Source organism: Lonchura striata, chromosome 2, assembly GCF_046129695.1.
Source record: "Lonchura striata isolate bLonStr1 chromosome 2, bLonStr1.mat, whole genome shotgun sequence".
Lineage (NCBI taxonomy): Eukaryota > Metazoa > Chordata > Aves > Passeriformes > Estrildidae > Lonchura > Lonchura striata.
The window spans coordinates 70,695,230-70,719,461 of NC_134604.1; the positions used below are offsets into that span (position 1 = coordinate 70,695,230).

At 34.5% G+C, this 24,232-nt stretch overlaps 1 protein-coding gene across 6 annotated transcripts in view; it reads right to left on the reverse strand.

Moving 5' to 3' along the window:
• Nucleotides 1–24,232, reverse strand: part of SGCG (sarcoglycan gamma) — a 103,016-nt gene that overhangs the window by 17,596 nt on the left and 61,188 nt on the right. For all 6 annotated transcript variants that reach the window (XM_021530623.3, XM_021530621.3, XM_021530622.3 and 3 more), the window contains 4 exons: nucleotides 21,695–21,796; nucleotides 17,965–18,052; nucleotides 7,657–7,776; nucleotides 2,240–2,312 (listed from right to left, as the gene is read on the reverse strand). In XM_021530623.3, the coding sequence (XP_021386298.2) occupies nucleotides 2,240–2,312; nucleotides 7,657–7,776; nucleotides 17,965–18,052; nucleotides 21,695–21,796 (383 nt within the window). The remainder of the gene's footprint in view (nucleotides 1–2,239; nucleotides 2,313–7,656; nucleotides 7,777–17,964; nucleotides 18,053–21,694; nucleotides 21,797–24,232) is intronic.

The window sequence follows — 24,232 nt, forward strand, 5'->3', positions numbered from 1 at the left end:
TAATTGCCATCTCTGCTTTCATTGACACCGATTATGACAGAAAAAGAAACTGACTGAGACATCCTGAACTGCTCTGGGTAAAGACCTACCTTTAGAGAGAAAAGAGGGATGTTTACAAGGACATATAGTGACAGAGCAAGGAGGAAAGATTCAGATTAGACACTGGGAAAAAATTCTTTGCTGTGAGGATAGTAGGGCACTGGAACAGGATGCCAAGAGAAGCTGTGGATAGTGGAAGTGTCCAAGGCCAGGCTGGATGGACTCTGAGCAACCTGCTCTGGTGGGAGGTGCCCATGGCAGGAAGGGTTGGACCTTGATGATCTTTAAGATCCCTTCCAGCCCAAGCTGTTCTATGCTGACACAAGTGAGTGGTGCATACATTGCACAGCCTCATGCCCAGAGAATCAGTTTTCTTAGAGTTAAGCTAACTCAGTTTCTAGCACAGGTGTTTAGCAGCTCTGGATTCATGTCAAATACAGCCACAAGTGTGTCAGTGGCCATGTTGCTAGTTCCCTGACATCACAATGGTTACTACCAAACTTCTGTTAATTCTGCAGAAGTCTGTACTTCTCACTATTTTAAGTTAATTGAAGACAGAACTGAGTGGGGTTTTATGCATTACATTTGAACTCTGCTAACAAATAGCAACATTCTAGATCAAAACGCATGTTTATAGTTGACACGGTAAAAACCACTAAAGGTAAGCTGTGATGTAAACTCAGTCATGGAGGAGAACTTTAGGAACACTTTGAATTAAGCTGTGTTTTCCTTCCTACTGTTATCCTATTTGAAAAAGAGGCAGAAAAATTATACTAACAATAGTTGTATATAGTCAGGAACATTGTAACTGTTGTTAAACAAAAGTGCACATAAGAATTTGAAATGTGACACTGCATAACAGATGTAGAATAAAACTATATTAACCCTGATAAAATATTAATTGATTATGCATTTGAAGCAATGTAACAACCACAGAAAATAACAGATACATATCAAATCAAAATTTGCAGAGCTTCTTGATTTTGCAATTAAGAAATGTTTTCCTACTTCACCGAAGTCAAGATAAACACAGAAAATGTCAAAGTTACAACATAATGAACCCACTCCCTAAAAACCAATGTACACTTTTAATGCAGAATATTGGTCAAAGTCATTCACAATCTACCATAACAGAAGAAACACATTTTTGAAAGTGAACATCAATATGTTAAAAATAATGCCTTGAGCTCATACTGTCTTCACATGCAAGCATAATGTAAAGTTAATCTTAAATATAAATGAGAAAATCAAAATAATTATCTTAACAGTCTCTCTCTCATTTGTCATTCTCAATTTAAAAATTCAATGAGCAAGATACAGACAGTATTTTTAAAAGCTTTCATCAGCCTCGACTACTCTTTAGTAGTTATCCCTATTGGAGAGGAAAATTAAAAAGAGAAATTATGACAAAAAAGTAGCAAACTGCCAAGGTATGAAAGGACAGAAAATACAATCATTAAAGAGATCCTCTTTCATTTCAAATCTTTCTTTGAACTGGCATACAAAATGAAAGATAACATGTTCATGAAGAGAATATAATTTGAGTTTATTACCTCATCATAACCAGCATATTATAAACTAATTTGGGATATTCAGAATTAAATAGAATAATGCACAAAGAAATGCCATCTCTGAATTAAGGAGCTCTGAAACATACAAAGTACTTAATAGTGATTTTCTCAGCCCAAACTGCTTTTTAGTAATTTTTAATGGTTTTTTTCTTGATTTCACTTCTTTTATTTTTACCATCTTCTCTGAGGTAGCCCAAACCATTTTTTAATTATCTTCATACATTAGAGCTTCATACATTTCCAAACTTTTCTTCTATGTCTGCTTCCTCAGATACTAGTTTTCAAAGAACCTTGACTAATTACAGGTTGATGGCCTACTTCAGACGAGCAACTTATATTGTAACAAAGTAGAAAAAGTCATATTTCAAAGTCTTTCAAAAATGCAAAATAAAAGTTTACAGAAAATTTTTCCACAGAGGTTTTAAATATAATCACCATCAGCCACAAGGAATTCATAGTATATTTTAAAATTGCAGAACAATATATATGATTTCCCTTGATATAATAACTTGTCACATAAACCAGAAAAAAGTTATTAGCAATTCTGGGTTGGAAATCATGTGTTCAAAAAAAAAGTGAATATTTTAGAAAATAACATTTACTTATTAGATTTATGTATAAATTCTTACCTAAGCTGTTTAAAAGCTTCTGCTTTCACAAGTGGTGTTTCTACAGAATGTTCAAAGAGTGCTCCTTCAGGCCCTGCAAAAAAAAAACAACAAAACAAAACAAAAGAAGAAAAACACTGTAATGTAACAGTTAAAATATAACCAAAAATAGCAAGAGTGTTTTCTTTTTTAATATGGCCACTTCGATGTTGGACATCAAGATAAGAGAACACATGTTAAGAATTATAAGAATTATAAGACAATTGAAATATAGCTATGTTATTACCATTGCACCATTGCTAGGACAAATACAATATAGAAGTAATGTAAATGTACAGCTGTAAATTCTTAAAATAGTCTGAAGATAGATAAATTTTAAACTACTTGCAACAATAAAATACGTAAATAAGATTTATACAATGTAACTTTCAATACAGTTAATAGAGAGAATTAAAACCATATAAAATCTTTGCAAATAATACAGTATTTGTACAGTCCTAAATAATCATATTTATTTTAGACTTCTCCATGCATATCACAACTTCTGTCATGTAGCTTTACCAAAGATTTTCCCCTATTTATAGGCAGACTTGATGAATACGAAATGGTGTTTCTGCATGCAAAATGTTAATGACTATGGGATCAGATAGTTTACATCTTGATATATGAGTAGTTTCATTCCAAAGAGGAAGAAACAGTGGGCACCCAGCCTCATCAGGAGCCTTCCTGTTGGACCTGAAAATCTTCCAAGGACCTCCATTTCTGGTCTCTGGAGTATTAGCATTATTTCAGTATCACCAGCCCAGTGACCTCCTACGCTCCACTAGAATCAGGAAATTGGCTGATGTAGGACAAAAGCCCCTCAGTAACAGAGACAGCTCAAAAAAGCAGCTGAACACCACCACTTACAGCAAGGGTGGAGCCTCTCAACTTCTGTTCCTTGGCTTTGTGAACACACTTATTTTTCTTCACTTTCGTGAATAAAAATTTGGAGAGGTCTCAGGTTGAGAGACCTTCTCTGGTTTTGAGGATTCACATACCTGAGCACTTTCCACGTGAATATGTAGCAAGGCAATATATTTTAATTGCTAGTATATTAGTTAAGGCAGCTTGTCTGGCTGCTCTTTATGCCACCACCCTCTTGAAAGAATTCTGGGCTGTAAAAATCCCTACATTAGGGATTTGGGCTCTGTCTAGACAGAGAATGGCAGTGCAGTGTAGATTGTATAAATGTGGTATTGTATTAAATGTGATATAAAAGGAAAAACAGAATTAAAATTGGGGAAACCTCAGAGAGCCTGGTGAAAGGAAAAGAAGTGAAATCTAGAAAAAACATTAAAAATGAAAACATTGCTGAAACAACTGATAGGAAGACTATCACTTCATGAGGACTGCAGGAAAATTCTCAGGATGTCCTGAGAAGGCATGAAATGTGCTGCTTTTTGAGAAGAGTTTTAGCTGAAATCCTGATTCTTTAGAATGAAATCTCCTTGGATGAAAGAGAAGAACACAAGATACAAGAATTACCATATTAAATCACTTCAGCACTTTGAGCAATCATTGATTTACTAAGCTTGAATTTAAATTTTATTTAGCTGTTGATACTCTTCTCATAAATTTAAATAGATTAATCTTTCTGTAAATTACAGAAGATGTACAAACTGGCATGAATATAATACTGGAAAATACAAAATTTATTAATTCAGACAGAGCTTTAACCCTACTTTATTAACATTTAATTTAATTTTCATTAACATTAAGATTATTCTGCAGCTTAAGGAATTAAAAATGTTTATCAGAAAATGCTGATTTGGTACAACTAAGATATTTTGCAGGGATACCCTGATATGTTAAAAGTGCAGATGTGGCACCTGGGGACACGATTTAGTGGTAGACTTAGCAGTGCTGGGTTAATGGTTCAGCTTGGTGATCTTAAGAGTTCTTTTCCAACCTAAGTGATTCTATGATCCCATGATTCTATAAAGATAAGTAAGTGGTTACAGAGATAATATCAGTTTCATGTGTTAATCATCACGTGTTAAACATCACTGTTAATGCTCTGGGTGGTGGACAAATGGTGTAAAATGGAATGAAAAGGCTTATTTTGATATTCTAGAGCTGTCACCTCTAAGCAAGAATAAAACCTTGCCTTTAATGTGAGTAAAACTTCTTCATCAAACAGCATTAAGTTTTAACAGTACATCACTAAAAGAAAAAAATCCCAGGGCAATATTTTTTGGAAAATGGCCTTAAATTGATTTCCTGTCTTCATTTCCTAGTTTAACTGGGGTATGACTATTACTGTATTTACTATTTTATAGGCTACTGTTTATTAAGATATTGTAATTTATTCCTAAAATACACAAGAACAAGATATTAAGGACTGAAGTCAGCAAGATTCATTAACACCCCATGCACCCTATCAGGCAAGGACCATTTGCCTCCTCACAGCCTAACAGAATGTTTACTCATACCCACAGATTGCCTCCTACTTAACTTACCTTCTGAGCAGAAGTGTTTAAATTAAACACACACTGCCACATTGCACTTCAGCATTAGCTACGCACACTGAAAACCTTTGCACAGAACAGAGTAAATACTCTAGGGGATTTTTATAGAAGACAAACAAGCAGAAGGGCAAGTAGTAAACTGGAGAAAGGGTAATATAAATATGCTTCTCCATAAAAAAACCTGATCCTCTCTGCCCTATCAGCTTTCCTTTAAGGAAAAAAAAAAAAAAGTATAGGTGTGGCACTAGGGAATGTGATTTAGAGGTGAACATAGCAGTGTTAGGTTTATGGTTGGATGTTTTCTTAGAGATCTCTAACCTTTACAATTCTCTGTTTCTATGAGCCTACCAAGATGACATTCTAAAGCCAGCCAATACAGTTATAAGGTGGTTTCACTGTCACCAGTGCCAGCTGAATGAACAAAACCTTCCCAGAACAGAACATAGATACTCAGTACTGGCACAACAACATAATAAATGCTTGCAAAACACAGGTCCTTACTGAAATAATATTGAAGAGTTATTGCAGTTTTTGTCCATGGTCATTCAGGAGCAGTAATTTTCACAAAGGGTCAAGCCCAGCTTCAGTTTCATATGCACTGAGATATGTCTGTGATGTAGATGCCACAGATAAGCCAGAGGCAGTGTTTCTTTGCCTCCTCCTATGTCCTTACTGTCATCTGGGACACCCTTGTGCATCCTGCTTGGCCTCCAGCTGCCATGACCACGGGAAGCATCTCTTGGAGACAAAGTGATACCATGTGGTGCCTCACACAGCCCAGGGTGTTTCACACACAGCTGCATGTCAATGTTTGAGCACGTGAGCTCAGCCCTTATCCACTATAGCCAAGGCAGAGACAAGCCCTGGAGCCCTCCCCAAAGCAGAGAAGAGCATTTGGTAGGCACAAGAGCTCTGCCTGCCAGCATCTCTCTGTGCTCCAGGGAAATGTGACCACCCAGACCTGCCAGTGACCCTGTGGGGTATCGGGGGCACATTCCTGGTTGATGCTTTCCTCAGGCATTTGCCCTTCTTTGATCTGCACTGTTCTATTCTACACAGGCCAGAGAAAGTCTGACTGAAACGGTTTAGGAAAATGACAATTCTTGAGGTGTTGGATTGGATTATTTTACTCTTAGACATTTTCCTTTGTCTTGAAATATCATAAATGATACACATTTGCTCTCTGCTATATTTTATTTTAGTTGAAAACTGTCAGGTTTTCTAAAAATCATTACTGAGCTTTTCATTATTCACATAAATAAGGAGAAGTAAAATCATATAGTTCACTACACTGTACATAAAAAACTGAAATGTTCTTTGTGTATTTTAAGCCAAGGCTTATCTGTTTTTTATGGTATGAATTTTTCAAAATTTATTTCACATTGATCTTAATCTCTATCTAAAATGGTTAAAAATAGTCTTGGTATATATTAGTGTTATTAATTTATCCTTCATGCTAATAGTATCATTTAAATCACAATAATTTATCCTTCATGCTAATAGTATCATTTAAATCACAATTTTAATAAATTAATTTGAAGCAAAGTAGGCATGAATCTCCTCTCATTTACATTAATTTTACACGGAAATATCCTCACTGGCTGTAATGTATTTCCTTTTGAATTCTACTACAGTGTAAAAAAGAAACAGGCAATGTGTCTTAGTACAATATCTGAAGTAAATAATTATCAATGCACTGTAAAGATTAATATTGGATGAGTGAGTCATTAATATTAGCATAACAATTTCAACTCATGTATGAATGATTTTTACTTTGAGCAGAGACAGACCTTTTCCAAATCAGTTAACAATTATGCAGTTTTTCATATCTTTGTTAAACACACTTTTCTATTAAAGTTTAGCATCCCTTGGGCAAACAATAATTATTTGATATGGTTTCCTGGTTAAACAAAGTTGTAATTTCAATTAAGTTAAAAAGTAAAAAACCTTAAGATAAGACCCTCAGGCGTAAACAAAATTTATTAACACAATTATTATAACTTAACTTTGGCTTTGAAACACTAATTGTATAGTTACTACTATATTTATAGTTTTGACAGTGAAATAATATGAATCTATTTATGAAAATGAAGACCTCAAGATTTCAGAGGACCGGTAATTAGTGAAGGCCAAACATGACAGTTGCAATCAGGTAAAAAAAAAAAAAAAAAAAAAAAAAAAAAAAAAATTAATCAAAAAGAAATTACAGAATAATTTCAGTATTTCCTTTGATGGATTTTTCTGCTCAAAGAAAAATCACACCTTGATATATCTATTTTAATGCAACCTTACACCTAAAAAATGAAGGTTGACTTTATCAGGTTGTATGAAAGAAATAGCTTTTCATGTGATAACTTTGACATATTACTTTGTAAATGAGTGCTTCAGTGATTTGAAGAAAAAGCCAAAGTCAAACTTTTCTCTTGACAGGTGACATTTAAGATATACTACAAATATCTTCCTGTGACATATGTGCTACTCACAGAACAGAAATACAGTAGCTTTGAAAGACAAAATCATATAAAAATATCAGAGAGATATTTCTCTCCCTAAAGCTTTCACAGATCAGACTCATTACTACTCAGAGTGGAATATCTAGAATTTTTTCAGCTTTGGACAGTGTGTACTGGAATCATTAAATAATTCATAAAAAGTTGCACCATTACAGTTCCAGTTACTAATGGCTTTAAAATAAAACACATATGGAGAGAAATCTTTACACATTTTATATAAACATATATATATGTATATAAAAATAATTTTATGTTTAAAATTCTGATTATTTATTGAAAAAGGTCAGATTATCTTCATATTTCTGTTTCCTAATGAGGTAAAACATGAATTTAACACATAACATATTTAAAAATGCCCTTTTTATTGTTCCTTTCATATGGGTATTATCGGAGCATTTCTTAAACCATTACAAACCTGTGACTCGAAGCTTATCTGTGCCAATTACAACTTCATTTTCATCCACTGTAAAAAGTGGCTTGCCATCCTTTGAGTTGATCTGAAATTGCTGACCGTGGAATTCTACCATTTTAGGACCTGCAAAACACAGCAGAATAATGGAATAATTTTGACATATTTCTTTAATTTTCTATATAAATTAATAATTTTAATTGGTGTGTTAATAACATAGTAACTTATTTAAGAACATTGAAGGTCAAGAAGCACTCAGATATTCTAAGGATAGTGCCCTTGTAAGTTCTGAAATTTGTTAAGTCTATTTACATGATCTAATCTGTTGCTTAAAACCATGCCTGGAGTCTTCCTTTATAGTTGTGTTTCCAGGGAATCTAGAAATTCCCACATAAATTGATCCAGACTAACATTTGTGTTCTTGGTGTTGAAACTGCTTTGATCAAAATAATCTATCTTTTCTTTTACTTTTTTTTTTTTTTTTGGAAACAGAAACTAATTATCAAAGTCTTTGCAGCATCATCTCTTTTCATTAGGGAGGCTCAAACACTTTAAAGCTACAAACATTCCATGTAAGAGCAGGACCTCAGCTCTTCATAACACATGCCATTTTGGCTCCACATATCTAACAAATGCTACTGATCATGTTCTTAAGGGTTTCAAAAAGCTACAAGAATATTTGCAATTGATTCTGGTATTCCAAAAATGAAAATAATACAAGCAAGAGAGATTGTGCATAGTTCCAGATCCTAAATTCACTAAAACTTCCTGTTCTACACTACTGGCTTGGCAAGCAGCTAAAAATTAAACCCGTAATATTCCCTCGTCTAACAACCTGACCAATTAAAATTCAGACCACATCGAGCCTGAATATATATTACATAGAGTTGTCATCATAAATCTATATTCAGAATTAAAATTACAGAGAATGGTCAAAGGAGTTAAGATTCCTTTTCAGCAATTTTTAATAATTGTATTTCACAGACTATCCACAGGACTGAGAGGCACTGAACTGCTTCCTTCCCATTAAGAATCTGTTTTCCTATGTCTGCTCCCTTAAATGTTAAATATATTCCAGGCAGTAATTCTCAAAAGAAATAGGATTTTTTTTTTTAAAGATCTTATGTTAAAGGGCCACTAAATACATGCAGGTATTTCACAGAATCAGGTTGGTAGCTGGTATGACAGAAGCACACCATAAAGCTCCATACAAATTGCTTATTGCTTCACTCAGCAGAGGCAAAACATTGATTTTAGTTGTCCACTAAACACAAAGAAAAAGTTGGAGAAGCCATAATGTCCTAAACTAGGGCAACAATTTTAAGGCATAAAACCCAATACTGATTCTACCTGAAAATGGTGAGGATAGAGGGCTGAGCTCTGCATTATGTTATGATCTGCAGCACATGTGCACCCAAGCACAGCCTTATGGACCCCAATTTGGCTCTTCTCTAAAGCTATTCTGAAGCCCACAACTTTATTTCTGAGAAGTATGTTGCAAACAGTAACATCAGAAGATACTGTAATCAAGTGAAAAGGCCTTAAACAGTATTTTAAATTTTTTTTTTACAGCAAAAGAAACAGTTCTGGGTAAGTGAGGCAGGGATGGATCCCTGTCCATGGTTTCCTAGAGAATCTTGGTTAAGGTTTTATTTAAGGTCCCTTCCAATCCGAGTCATTTTACAGTTTAGTGATTGATCCTGTTTGTTCCCAGCAACAATCATGAAACTGGCCTTTTATGGTGTGTAGCTAGATCCTTGTGTTTTCAAACAAATCAAAGGCCTGAGTAAAATGAATATTATCATCTTTACCAGTGCAGGGGCTGGTCCCTCATCCTGCCCATTCATCCAACCCCATGATTTTTAAAGCTAGCTTAATTAAGGAAAAACTCTGCAGGCACTGTGAGAGCACTCACTGAACATTTTATGTGTTCCAAAGGTACTTTAACTTGTCTCTGAAACTCCAACTCATGGCCTTGCCCATGCTGGATTTGCATTCAGACTGTTTGATCCTGGACCTTGCACACTTGAATAAATCCTTAACAAGAATCTTTAGGTCCACAGTTTTCTTAACACAAGTGCCCCACTAATGTAAGACAAGGATTGTCCTATAGATAATCTTCATTATCAGAGAATGGTCTGAATAATATCTGATGTATTTTAAATATTAAGAGGGAATGCTAGGGTAAACAAAATTCAAGTATATGTTTTATTCATGCTAGAGATGAGACATCTTAGAGTTTCAAATAGAAATAATAGGCTTTTACATAAATGGGAATAAGTTTATGTAATGAAAAGTAGCCATTAATTTCTCTTAATGGTATTCCACAATACACATAAACTAGCTATATTGCAATAACACTGCTTGTATCAAAATCCCAGTGAGATTCATTTTCAACTCACAAAAATCAGCCAAACTCTGTATCTGAAAGTGTAATCTCCAAATGCCTAGATGTGTTTTGTTTACCACCCTAGTGTATTAACTACATATGAGTCAACTAATACTATATAATCATATTTGCTGATAAAATCCTATGATTAAAAATGCAACCTGACTGAATGCAGGTTATAGAAAGTATTTGTTTGCTGTCTGCTTGCTGTCAGATGTGTCACACAAATTTCCAGGTCAATGGGTTATTCTTGCTAATCAGGCTGATTATTGCCCATTGTTTCTGTGTTTCCTCCTTTAATGTGCAGCCCTGAAGCCGACCTTGTAAGTGATCTTCACATCACATACCTCTTGACACTGAGGATGCTGCTTTAAATGGTGAACTTTTTTTACCAAAAAGAAATTGACATACTGCTAAACAGTCTTCATTTTCATTTGTCCTCACTCTTTACTTCCCTAGAGATTTTCCAGGGAAGGAAGCACTTTTGTTTAGTAACTCCATTTCAGTTGAAAAGCATTTTAATAAACTGTCTTCTACTGCTACACAACCTTTGAATTCCAGGCCAATACAAATATAGATGTACCAGACATCAAAGGATCTTCTGTCAAAAACAGGGCCAGCCATAAAAGAAATATCTTAGAAGAAATGCTTACTGTCAATGAAATCTGAAGAGTCTGAAATTTGAAGAGTGCTTACATGTTACCTGCAGGTAGACTCTTCAAATAGTTAGTTCTGCCAAATACTAAGCATTTTTAGTGTGTCTTTAGATCTTTCAGAAGGAAAAGCTTTCCAACATTGGATTTACTTCTATCATTAAGTAATTTAATATCTATTATTTTCTTACTCTATTTTCTTATCTGCAATTTCCATTTAACCTATGGCTATCAGCTACTCTGTATGCTTTGCTCTTCTACCACCTAGAATCATTGAAGTACTGAGTATAAACTAAAATCCTGAGTGCTCTCTGGTATTCCTAGTTAATTTTTTCTAAACTAAAGCACCTTACTTAAAATAAGATCTCATTAAAAGTGTATTAAAAATGTAATACTCCTACAGATTCAGTTCTCATTCCATGAATGATAGAATACAATATCAATAAATGTAAAGTCCTTACTTTCAGAAACATAAAAATAGTTATATTTTCATATGGAACGTACAGAGAATGTGCACATTGCACGTACACATTTTATGTGTGTAACATACATCTCTCATAGGTTTGAACAACAACTCTAACACATGAAGAGAACACTTGTTGCTCCTGTTTCCCCTTTTTCTCTCAGTTCTCCTTTTATTCAGTGGATGAAGCAATTACGTCCTCTCAGATCAAAGTAAGAGTGCCTTACTGTCACCACTGTTTATACTTTGTTGTGATCTGTGACTGAATGACAAGTCTAGAGATCTTAAAAAATTGGTCACCTTTTCTCACAGGCTTAATTAATCCAAATTTTGTTGCATTATGTACTTCAACAGGAAAAGCTGAAACACACAATCCTTAAACGGATAAGGTGAAAAGGAAAATACTAAAGGAGATGAGGCATGATAATTTGAAACCCTGTATGCAGAGAGGACAGCTGATCTGAGTCTCTCATTCCTAAGTGAGTACTTTAACTACTTTCTTGTCTGTATAATGGATATTCTTATTCTTCTTCTTTTTCTCTTTTTTTTGAAAAAAAAGAAAGCCATGAGTGTGCTTTCATAAGGTCAGCTTGTGCACTGTGTTTTAGCAGTATTCTAAGCATACTACTGGATTTGGGCAGAGGACAGTGTGAGAGGATCAGCTGAACAGATGGGGCATGATTCACTTCACAACATTGCTGTCTAGTACCATTATACATTCTTTTGTGCTCTCTGCCTGGCCTTCAGATTATTTCAGATGTCCTAGAGTTTCCAGGACTTCTACATCAGACCAGAAAGTCTGACATGGGGTCTGTAAGCAACATGAGCCCTTCCAGCGTGTCAGCTAAGACTGGGCAAGATGGAATCACAGAAGAATGCAAACCAGAGGTCACCTCTCTATGCCTTACCTCCTAACCACAGCAGGGTGAGCTTGCTTGGAAGTTAGATAAAGGTGCTCAGGGTCTTGTCTAAATGAAATTTTAATACCTCTGAGGATTTATCAGCCTCCCTGAGCAATCTCTTCCCATGGTTAACCATAGAACAGTGGTGATTTTCCCCCACTCCTTCTATCCAGTTGCATTTTGCCTCTCTGCAACCTGTGACCATTGTCTTTTGCCCTCTTGGTGTGCACCTCAAGTCTGGATTCATGCTAGTGATTGGACAGCAGGAAATGGCCGCAACCAAGAGAGATTCAGGTTTGACATTAGGAAAAAGTTTCTCCACTAAAAGAGTGGTTAAACCTTGGAACAGGCTACCCAGGGAAGTGGGTTCAGAAGTGTTCAAAAAATGAGTAAATGTGGCACTTTGTGATATGCTTTAGTTGACAAGGTGCTATTTGGTCAAAGGCTGGACTTGACCTTGGAGGTCTTTTTCAACCTTAATGATTCTATGATTTATTTTGTCTTCAGCCCTCCTAGTATCAGGTGCCATGTAGAAGCTCTCCTTAAGCTTTCTCTTCTTGCAGGTTAAACAAACGCAACCTCTTCAGACTCTTACACTTCATGTGTTTCCACTCCCTGACCATCTGAACAGCTCCCTGTGGGCACCTCCTCTGCTCTCTCCTCTGTCCCACTGGACAGGGCTCCACAGAATTCCAGCCGCAGCCTCCCAGGTGAGGGATGGCACAGCCCAGTGTGCTCCTCGTGCTCATTGCCACAAGGCTGCACTGCAGGTGCATGTTCAAGTTGTCCATCAGGACTGGGGGTGTCTTCTGCAGACCTGCTGCACAAAGATGGGGGCGTGGCTTCTCCTTTGGGCAGTAGCTGCCATCAGGGTTCAAAACTGCTGTTTCATCTGAAGTGACTAGGATTTTAGACGTACTTAATTATGCAAATTCTATCTTAGATTATAGTCTCAGTAAATTTTAGCTACTTTAAGCTAACCTTTACAAATTCATCTAGCATTAACCACTGCCAAAAATTCAATTATTTTTGGTGCAGAAACTATCCTCACCTTTAGCAGTAACTATTACCTTCCAATTGCCACCCAATTACTTATGTTAATGATTACTGTACCACTGAAACCAAAATATATTTTGAAATTTAATAAAACTGTTAAATTGAGAAGGTTAAAAAACCTTTAATAATTCCCCTTTTTTCACCTATTTTGAATTATTTCCTCCCATTGGAATAAAGAGATGAGTAATTGCTCTCTGATGAAAGACAAGGATCTCCCAAATGGTTATTTTCCAAATAAAAAATGGTTTTCCAAATATTAGTTTTTTTTTCAGAGCCAAACTCTGTAGAATTATGTCCTCTTTTAGACTAAGTGAGAAGAAAAGTGACAGCATAGGATTCAAGTCCTCTGAACAAGGTTCAACTTCCCCTTAATGTGATGCTGTCATGTTTAACAAGTAGGCAATACACATTATCATAGAATCACAGAATGGCCTGGGTTGGAAGGGACTGTAAAGAATGTGTAGTTTCAACCCCCTGAAATGTGAAGGAGCACATTCCACTAAATCAGGTTTCTTAAAGCTCCATCCAAGCCTGGTCTTGAACACTCCCAGGGATGGGGCAGCTACAGTTTCTCTGGGTACGCTGTTCCAGTGCCCCTCCACCCTCACACTCACCATCTGATTAACTCCTAGAGGGTGTTTTAATTCTGGCTTAAGTCAGTCTGACTGTGAACACCATCATGAATTTCTTCATAAAGATTATCATATGGGGACAGGATGTGCATATCTTGCTATGGTAAGCACCTTACTCTGCATGGTGCTTAGACCATCAATGATGGTTTATTTCAGAAGAGGATACTTTTCCTTTGAGTCTAAATATTAAACTGTGGCTTGATTTGCTTAGCTAGCTCTCATTTAAAAAAAATCTTGAATATTTCTTACTGTTTTCTGCTATTTGTTTTAATTCTTTTCAACATGATATACATTCAAATACTCAATGCTCTCCCAAAATACTAAAAAACATTTGCATTTAATGCATATTAAAAAGCATGTGCATTTAATGCATATTCTCTTAAAAAGGAGAATTGGTTAAAAGGTCTGTAGAATGTTTTAGCAGCCATCTGTCATTCTCTAATTTTTATCTATCTAACCAAATTCGACTTTTAAATAAAGCAGCATGTATGTTTTTATATGATCAGATTCACTGATAGCTAAAATGTTTATACTCTAGGAAGTAAACATTCCTACTTTAATCCCTTTCGAATAAATACTCTAAATTCTTGATCATAGGAATATTTAATTACTTCAAAAATATTTCAATGATTTTTCAGATTTATCCTTCTATTAATTGCTCCTATGTTGTATCTTCCTTTCTTATAGCCCAGCTGGGCAGCAATTGAAGTTGTGCAAATAATAATTTTACAAAGATCTTCAAGGAATACATTCTGCCTTTTATCTTAAAGATAAGAAAGAATTTATTTGGACAAAAATGGGATTTTTAATGAAAGACTTCTGGGAAAAATAAAGAAGGAAAAGGTAATGATTTTACAATGTCATTAAGTTTATGAAACTGGCTTCAGGGTTTTCCCTGTGAAAACAAGATCAAACTCTTCTTAGAGTCATCATGCTTCCTTAGCACTGTTTGCTTTGTCCTATGCCTCTTATGAAAAAATATCATCACTTGAAAAGAAATATTAATATGCTGATAAGAAAACTGTACATGATATGACTTTGGAAAGCAGAAGTTTTCTAAATGGCAATTATCAGTGCTAAAGCAATGTATGATGTACTGACACTGATCTGTTTCCTCAGAATGTTGTTCCAGTCTGAAAAAAGAGATAGTACAAATACTCTCATTGTAACAGCTGTTCAGATTAGAGTCTATGAAAATAGACTCTAAGCAGAATTTTGACTGTAATTCTGTTTTCACACTGCATAAGCCGTTTTGACTTTCACCATATTCCCAAGCTTTCTGAGTGAAGCTGATTTCATGCTTAACAATGCAGAACAGCTTCATAATCCAACTATCTAAATAAATTCCTACAAGTTTCAAACACTTTAAAGTGAACCCCTGACCTAAGCTACTGATGTCACTATTCCTTGGTGTAAAAAACTGAACTAGGATGAAGATCAGCAATCCGTTCTACTGGAATCTGCTCCCACAAACCTTTCATGACTTTGGAAACCTCCTTTTTTAAAAAAGTTTAAATTTTTTTTCTTAAATTTTCTCCTGAAAATGACATATTACAAGGAGAATTTAGGGTCTTCTGTAGGTTGAAACCTCTTTACATAATTCTTGAAAGACAGATAGCTTACAAATCTGGTCCTACTTTTTAGAAGAAACAGTTGGAAACATGCTGCTCTTCATTGACATTATCCATGACTGGAGCAGAACTGCAAAAGCTGACTGTATTATTTTTGTCTGCTGATAAACTGTATAAAGAAGCCTATATTTATTAGGTAAAACATCATTTACTGTTTGATACCAATGTTGCTCTTAATGGTTTGATAATTGATTATATAGTTTCTATATTTCTTTTATACATATTTAACATATTTATCACTGCTCATTATTGAAAAAGTTTGACAAGTTTTTTGCACTGTATTGATTTATTATTGCTCAGGATATAAATCACAAGTGCTGCATTGCTCTTTTATTCTAGGATTGAATAAGGCTTTGAAGTGGTTAAGAACAAAAATCTCGGAGATCATAATTAGCAGCTTTCTTGGATTACCAAAGAAAGGTCTAGATATTTCAATTTTGAAAATTGATAAGTAACAATGACACCTGAATTTTATTCATGATTTGAAGGAGAGGAGCTACTGCAGTGAGAATATTTACCACCATTTCTGTACACATTGTTGCCTTGCCTATAAGCAACTCTCTCCACAACTTTCTGAATTCCCTATGAGTATGAAGCCTGTACATTCCCAGAACTATGCTTTGCATAGACTCCTTCCGTGCTATCTGTTGGCCAACGTCTTTCTAAGTCCCATTTCTCCTAGAAATATTAACAAAGCAATCCCTTCCCTTAACTAAAGCTCTTATTTCCTTTAATGTTGTTTTGTTCTTGTTTATTTGTAAAAAGTAATTAAAACAAAATGGGTATTTTTGTCATCCATGGGGCCACTGAAGTCCAAAAAGAGTAAAGAAGGTAATTTTTTTTTTTTTTTTAATTATGATCCCTATTATTTTGAAAGTATTATTTTCCTGGCAAGCAGTTTTTGAAGAATTTGCATTTAAGGAGACTTCTAAAAGCAGTGTAATTAGGGGTGACAGTATAAAATTCAATATCTAGATCAGTTTGATTTAAAAAACAATGTCCAGACAACTCCTCCAAGAGGTATTTCATACAGATGAACTGAGGGGCATGTACAATCTTTAAAGCCAGAGTGACCATGCTGAAATTTGCTCACATTTTATGTCTTTTTTGTATATCTGTGATTCATGAGGGAATGAATAATATGTGCTTATTATCTTCATAGGGGGAATTTCACAGAAACTCAAGTAAAGATTTGTTTCACATCTCTTGTGTGAATTACTTCTGTTGAAGACAGAAGTATTTAAAATGTTCTCAGTAAGTTATTAAATTCTTTCAACAGATCATTTGAATCACAATTTCCATGAGTTAAAAGGTATTTTTCTTATAACCTTTTGAGAGATGCTATATTATATTGTCATCTCTGGAGCAATTCCAAGTTTATCTATAGGACTCCAAAATTGCAACTAGTGCTATTTATAAGAGGACTAGAGTTTTAAGACATAATTCTAGCATACTGGAAATTGTGGAAGATAATAACTCTAGCAAACTCTTGTGGCATAAGGTGAATATGCCACACACCTATTTATCACACTCCTTCTGATAAATATTTAGAGATATTTCCTTAAGACAAGTCATTCAGATCTTTATGATCAACTGAATTATAAAAAGGGAACTTGAAAACATTTAAAGGCTGAAGTGTGATTCATTGTATAATTATACATTTTTAAGGGGAATAACAGGCTCCTTTATATATTTTCAGTTATTTTTCTTTTGTTTGAAAACAGTGAAGCTTGCAAAACATTATATGAATAAAAACGGTAATCTTCAAACAGGAGCTGTCACAGAAGTTACACAGCCTCAACAGCATTGAAAAGTTGCTCATCAATGCTCTGCTGGATCCCAATTTAGTAAACTACTTAAACATACCAGGTTAGGCTACAGTTAAGTGAGCAGGAATTTATGCTTCGCTGCCCGAGGAACTTGTAAGAAATGCGTTAAAAACTTGTTACATTTTTCTCCAAGCTCAAAAAAACGTTGAAAAATAGCAACAAAGCTAAGAAAAATGTTGTCATAACTTACACACATTGTTGCCATTATTGCTTTAAAAATATGATTTAAAGAGAAAGGTCAGCTTGTTTTTGCTGCCAAGATTCTCACTTCTGTATGTCTAGATCTATTGATTTCACTGAGTAAACCAATGTATTTTACTGCTACCACAGATAGTAAAAGATATAAATGTCTGAGTTTTGAACTTGAATTTTTTTAGGATGTCTACTTAAATCTATTAGTTTCTGGAATACTAAGAAATAAAAAGAGACTCCAGCCATGTTCACTTGTTGAATTTTCTCAGAAACTGATTTGCAATTATCAATAGACATTTACACAAGGAAAAAGGGTAATTTTTGCAGAGACCTTTCTTGCATAATTCTGCAATAAAGAAGTGCTTCAAATATTTGAAGAATTATTGCTTAACTGAGAAATTGAAAATATACTGCTGCTTTTTACTAAGTGACAAGAAAAGTATTCAAATATGACCATAATAGTAATAAATAATCATGTGTTTAGTGCTTTATATTCTCAAATCTCTATACAAATATTCATTACAATGTTTCCAAAGCAGTGGACAAGGAATAATCACTCAGACTTACCCACATTTAATCTGCCTGTGACTTCCCCATTTGAATTGCGAGCATTCACAGTCACATTGTGAGTAGACTGGAGAAGCAGTGACGAGTCCTGAAGTATAGAGAAAGCAAAGAAGTATGTTGGACAGTGCAATTAGAATTGTGAACCATTTTCAAAATTTAGTCTAGTGCTGGTATCAACACAGTCACTGAAAGGTCTTTGCAGCAACAAAACTATCCACAGGTCTCATAAAATAATGTGGGCTGATATTTCTGATTACTACAATTACAAGTTTAAAGTAAGAAAAATAAATAAAGGTGAACTTAAAAAATAAAATTCATCAGGTGAACAAAATTTGTGTTACTGGACCAATGAAAATGGCTGCTAACATTTTATCTTTTGGAAAACATGCTTTAGTACTAGATTTACTACCTTTCAGTACATAACTGAGACTCCTAGAAGACAGCCATTTAATTGAGTGTGAGCGCTCCACTTTGAGAATTCATATTGGTGAGAAACATGCATGTGCATTCTGCTTCCTTAATGGTCCACGCAGTCTGTGGCCTAATTTTGGCACCTGGCACTAACTCTCCAGGCAAGGAAGCTGCAACAGTGAGTGATGGAGAGAGTGGCAGGCTGACTAGATCAATACTGACTTTAAGAGATGACAGTACAGGTGATTTTCAGGGTAATCATAGTGGCCTCTGTCTTCACTTGACATTAAGTATCAGAAAATTTTCTGGGGACACAAAATCTTATCATGCTCATTTGGATCAGCAAACTGTAAATACACTGGTAGATTTCAAAAAAAGGGGAGGAAGTTTTCTGCAGTACAGGTGCTTTCATACTAAAGCATACTTTGTGTCTGAAGGACAAGAACTCAGAAAGTGATAAGAAGTGCCTATGCAGATCTCAGTTGCCAAAGTATCACTGAATACATGATATGAAGAGGGCATCAGCAAGCTACCTTCTTTGTGACCTCAGTGGAGATATCCATTCCTAAATAAATAATTCCTAACTACCAGAATATTATTTAAAAGATCAGCCTCCTTCACAGCTATGGCTTCTAGTTATTTTCTGCACTCACCAGAGACTATGTAGTACCTTGAAGGGATAACCCGAGGCATAGCCTCATATCAATTTAATGCTTAGAGTATGAGACAACCTGAGAGTTTTAAACATTTTTTTATGTGATGAATTTTACTAAAAACACTTATTTAGTAACAGAACCACAAACCTGATTAAAAAGTAATAAATTAGAAGCAACACACAATTTGGACTCAAACTTACACATTTTTTTTAAAAAACCCAAATGGCATCTTACAAGTAGGTAAGAAAGACTCTCTCAAAAGAAGTCATTAAGTAAGCAAAAGAAATGAATCTCACTTTGTAAATTATATTGGGAAAGCATGAAAGCTCACAGAATTAACACAAATAATGAAAAGTCTATGGAAAAAAGTAAACCATGTGCTAGAATGAACATTAATGGTAGTAAGTTAGCATAAAGTGGAAAAGGAAGGCCAACAAAGATTGGGAATTGGGTAAATATAGTATATTTAAGTAAATCTCCTAAATCACCCAAAAGGCTGGGCATCTTTATTACATTTATTTCATTGCCACTGGCTGATTAAAAAAAATAATTTAGTAATTTGTGATATCAAATGAAAATGTGAATAAACTATACTCTAAACCTGCTGCCACACATATGGTTTTGACTAATTAAAATCTAGTAACATATTTAAAAATGCTCATCTTTTATCTTTCCATGCAGATGTTTTAGCAAAGGTGCAATGGTCTTGCCCATAGCTCTGTGCTGGACTCATAATAAAGGCATAAACTTGTAATAGGCTCCAGAGACAATGCACAGCAAGTAGATTTTCTGCTACATATTTTCTTAGCACTTTAGAGACCTCATTAGGTGAGAAAATCTGTTAGGAGACTGCAAGGAGAAAACTATTAAGGCAAGGGAGAAAGCTGCTTTGAAAGCTGTGAGGGGCCCGGTTCTTCAAGACACATTTAGGAAAAGAACACTTAACAAATAAGTAATGTTATGAGAATAAACGCATAAATGGCAACTCGGGAGACCAAGCTGCAGGCAATGAAGCATTTAGAGAGTTCAAATATTTAGAAAAGCAAGGATAAAAACAAAAAACCTCAGATGAATTGTCAGTAGGCAGAGAGAAGCAGTAGCCTGAAGGTTCTAATTAATGCACGCTACTAATGATCATGACGGATCATTGGACAGCCAAGCTTATATTAGATGCTGCCACACCTCTTTTTCCTATATTGTACTAAATGTATTAAGAGCTGAAACGTATTAAGAGAGCACAAATGGTAGCTTAACACTGCATAATGATCTCTGGGACTAGAGGGAGTTCTTAAACATTAGCTCTGGTGGTCTTAAAAAGTTATATTTCATAGTGGATAAACAACCTCAAGGGAAATTCACTGAAGCACATAGTTTTCTCACTGCCTGTGAGGCAGAAAAGAATACAGCAAAAGAAGTTAAATAGAAATATAGATATAGAAATGGAATTTCACTGTCTTAATTAAGAGCTGTTCCTGAAACTGGAAATACTTGTTGCAGAAAGAGAGAAAAAGAAAAGCTCAGTATAGGAAAAAGCTCAAAATAAGAAAAAAGATCAATATAAGAAAAGATCAAAATATGATGGCATTGCTTAAATTTTAGTAATCAAGCATGTTAACAACCTCATTCTGAGAAATTTATTTACATTTTCTCTCGGTATAGCAATATGTATACACAATAACTTTTTTCCTAGGTTCAGAAAGGTCTCATGGCTGGCTATTACTTCTCAATTACATGTTTGAATATATGAAAGAGCCATACTTGGCTTTCATTGTCACTGAATAGTACTTTATTCAATGAAATGTCCCACTGGTTGATGACAATATTTACAAAATATAAAACTTTATTTTGTGTGATGTTGGACTATGAACAATAATTCCGAAAAATATTTACTTTATTGGTCAGAAGCAGACATCTCTACAAAAAATTCACTGGAATAAGCTTCAGAGTCCCCCTGGATAATTAAAATCCAAATCAGATTCTCTCTTCCTTTTTCTAAACCCACAACTTCCATACCTTTCCCATTCTCAGTGACATTTTAAAGTTAATGATTTTGATAAATATTTGACCAAGTACGGTATTCCTTTTTTACTTCACTAGTAATAACAACAATAAACTTTTCTGTCTAGGTGAACTAAATTAAATACTAGGTCTTTCCATTTAGACTTGTAAATTTTATATACATAAATATATAAACATGCCAGATATTTCATGGCATTGTCCTTGAAGTGATAAATCCTATATATTTTATAGAAATCATAACTTTTCCATTGGGATCCACTGATTTTAGAGATATTGAAACTATTCTGGAGTGGATTAATAAATAGAACACGCAGCTTCCTAGAGAAGCCTGTATTAAAAAATAATCTCAGTAAAAACAATGAAAACCTTTTTATACACTCCTCAAGTTTTAGCATTACTTGCATATGATAACAATTAAAATTCCTGTTTGAGCTGCTTATCACATGTCTATGAGATAAATGTTAATTCTGACAAAGCATCATAACACTGACCTTGTAAAGTGTGCAGAAATATGTCTGTATACAGATATACATGAATATACACCTATATATGGGTTTTTTTTTTCTTACATGACAGAAATCCTGGAAAGTTCAATTATTCAGAAGTACATTCATTTTATGTAGCATTTTTGCAAGATTACTCACCACTCTCGAATGGATTTCTTTGGCATAAAGAGGGAATAAGAATTCAGATTCCCCTTCCAGTCGAAGGCCTTCTTTTGTAACACGCAGGTGTCCCATCCCAGTCTGAGGAGAAGATGTGAGAATTATGCACAATTTACTATTATTGCTGTATTTATTTTGTGTTCTTTTCATGAATTAAACATTTTCAGAACTGCCTGCCTCAAGTCTACTGAAAAATATACAAATAGTAATGCATTTAAAATTTTGAGAATACCTTATTTTTTCCCAGGAGTAATTTTCTGTGAGAAATTGCAGGTTTCATGAAGTTATTAAACTTGTTTAGTTTTGTTTTGTTTTTTTGGCAGGGGGAGGGTGTGGTTTTATAGTCATTAAATTAAAAAGAAGTGTATTTGTATTGGCTGTGCTGAAACAACTTTTGCACTTGCCCTCTAAAAGTGCAATGAACAATAAACTTTTACATATGAGTACTCACATAAAAAACCTTACATTAACATCTCAGGGTTCATTCTATCAATAATGTAAACCTACAAAACAGAAAAAGAGGGACTTTTATTTGCTTTCATTTTCAGCAATAACTGTTTAATTAAGTTTTAATTCATTGGCTTAGTTTTTTTTTCCTTCAATTGTAGGTCAAAGCTCTATATCTCATTATCATATACCTTTTTCTTTATCACCTGCTTCTCAGTCTTCCTAGGTCTGTCCTGCTTTCAGCCCAATTATTCTTTCCAGCTGATAATATCTCCTTTCTTTGTTTTTACTTCCTTTCTTCATTATCATAGAATTGATAATGTGAAAAATGAGTGAGGAATCACTTTGGTAAGTACATCTGAGCATCTGAGGGTTTGCAGGCTTCAGCTGCAAGGTATTTCACAGGTGTTTAGCTAACTTGTAAAGGATTCACCCCTTTCCCAGACATAGAGAGCTACAGAAAACTTGCAAAAAACCTCCAAAAAATAAACCACAAACAAAAAAAGAACCAAACCAAGAAACAGGCTTCCAGCAAGGCCACATGAAAATATTTCAAGACAACTGCTGCAAACTACAAGGAACAGATGGAAGTGCTAAATAAAAAAACAGTAAGCCCAAAAAAGTATTTTCACTCCAAACAGTTTTCAGGTAGTTCTCCACATAAGCAGAAGAGATACAGAAGAGATACATAACAGGCCACCGATTACGCATCAATAAATTGTTCATCTAATGAATTATGCTTGCCACTGAGAAAAGTTATAATTGAAGAGATGGTAATTGCTTTCAAGTATATGTTCTGACTAATCAGATTATGTATGTATATATGTAATGCTAAGTAACATATCGAACCAGTCTTCAATGAAAAATCGTAGTTATTTTTTTAGCAGGCCTGAAAAGAGATAAAGAGAGAAACAAGTTTTGCTTAAATTCCATAAGGAAAGAATTGTTCATTCATTCCACTGGAGAGTACAATCATGATTCTTCAGCAAGACTTGCTTCAGGAAAGAGGCTTTTAGAACAGCTATTTATGGAATCTGTTTTTCAGGGTCAAACATTTTATTGTTTTGAAATATATAATGTACTGACATTTCTCAGTGAAAACAGATACTGTTTCCAAATTCTAGACTACTGCAAAGCTTTTAAAAAGTGCCCAGTATACCAGTATATAGTGATACATCCCATAAGGCAAAACTAAAATAATACCTATGATGAGGTTTTATAATGACAATTCTTAGCCAGCACTGACTGATTTAGAAATATGTTTTTCTAGCAAAGACTATGGACAGTTTTTTTCTAAGTTGCAACATGCCAGCATTGTAAAGACACTTAGGTTTTAAGGAAAACACTTGAAAAAGCTGATGTGAAACAGCAGGATATTCTAAAGAGATAACACCAACAAGTATCTCCTCTCTTATTAACCAAATTTAGGATCTGATTATTTTCTCTGAGCTCATACCTTTTCCCATCAGGTAAAAGTAGTTTATGTTAGCTATCAAGTTTAAAAAACTTTTATATTTTTATGGAATATAAAGAACTAAACAAGTAGTATATTACAGAATAAGTACAAAAAAATGACATTGACAAATCTGAAATTGAAGAAGGCAGAGGAAGAAGCAGCAATTAATTCTTGCTCTGAAGCAGACTGGGAAAAATTAACAAACTCCTAGGTGGCAATCTCTGTCCTGCTTTCGGAAGGAAGAAATTTTAAGTAGAGATAGAATAAAAAAATTATGTGGAAAAAAATGATGCAATTTACTCATCACACTCTTTCTAATGGATTCAGGTTTTCCAGCAATGATTATTGTGAAAATGCTAGACGGATAAAGCCATGTCTTTGACAAAAGACATGACAAAACTCAGCTCTTTCAACTTATCTAAAAGTTCCTATTTTTTCAGTAAATCCAGTCATATCCCTCAGGATTACTTTGTATAAGTATGTCCTCCAGTATGGTGTATTTTCTTCATCAGATATTTAATTTAGGCATTGACACAAAGCTTGCATTCTCACATACTTGCCTAACAGCCTCATTATCCATTCTCATTAACCACTTGGGAAGTGCAAACCCAGGG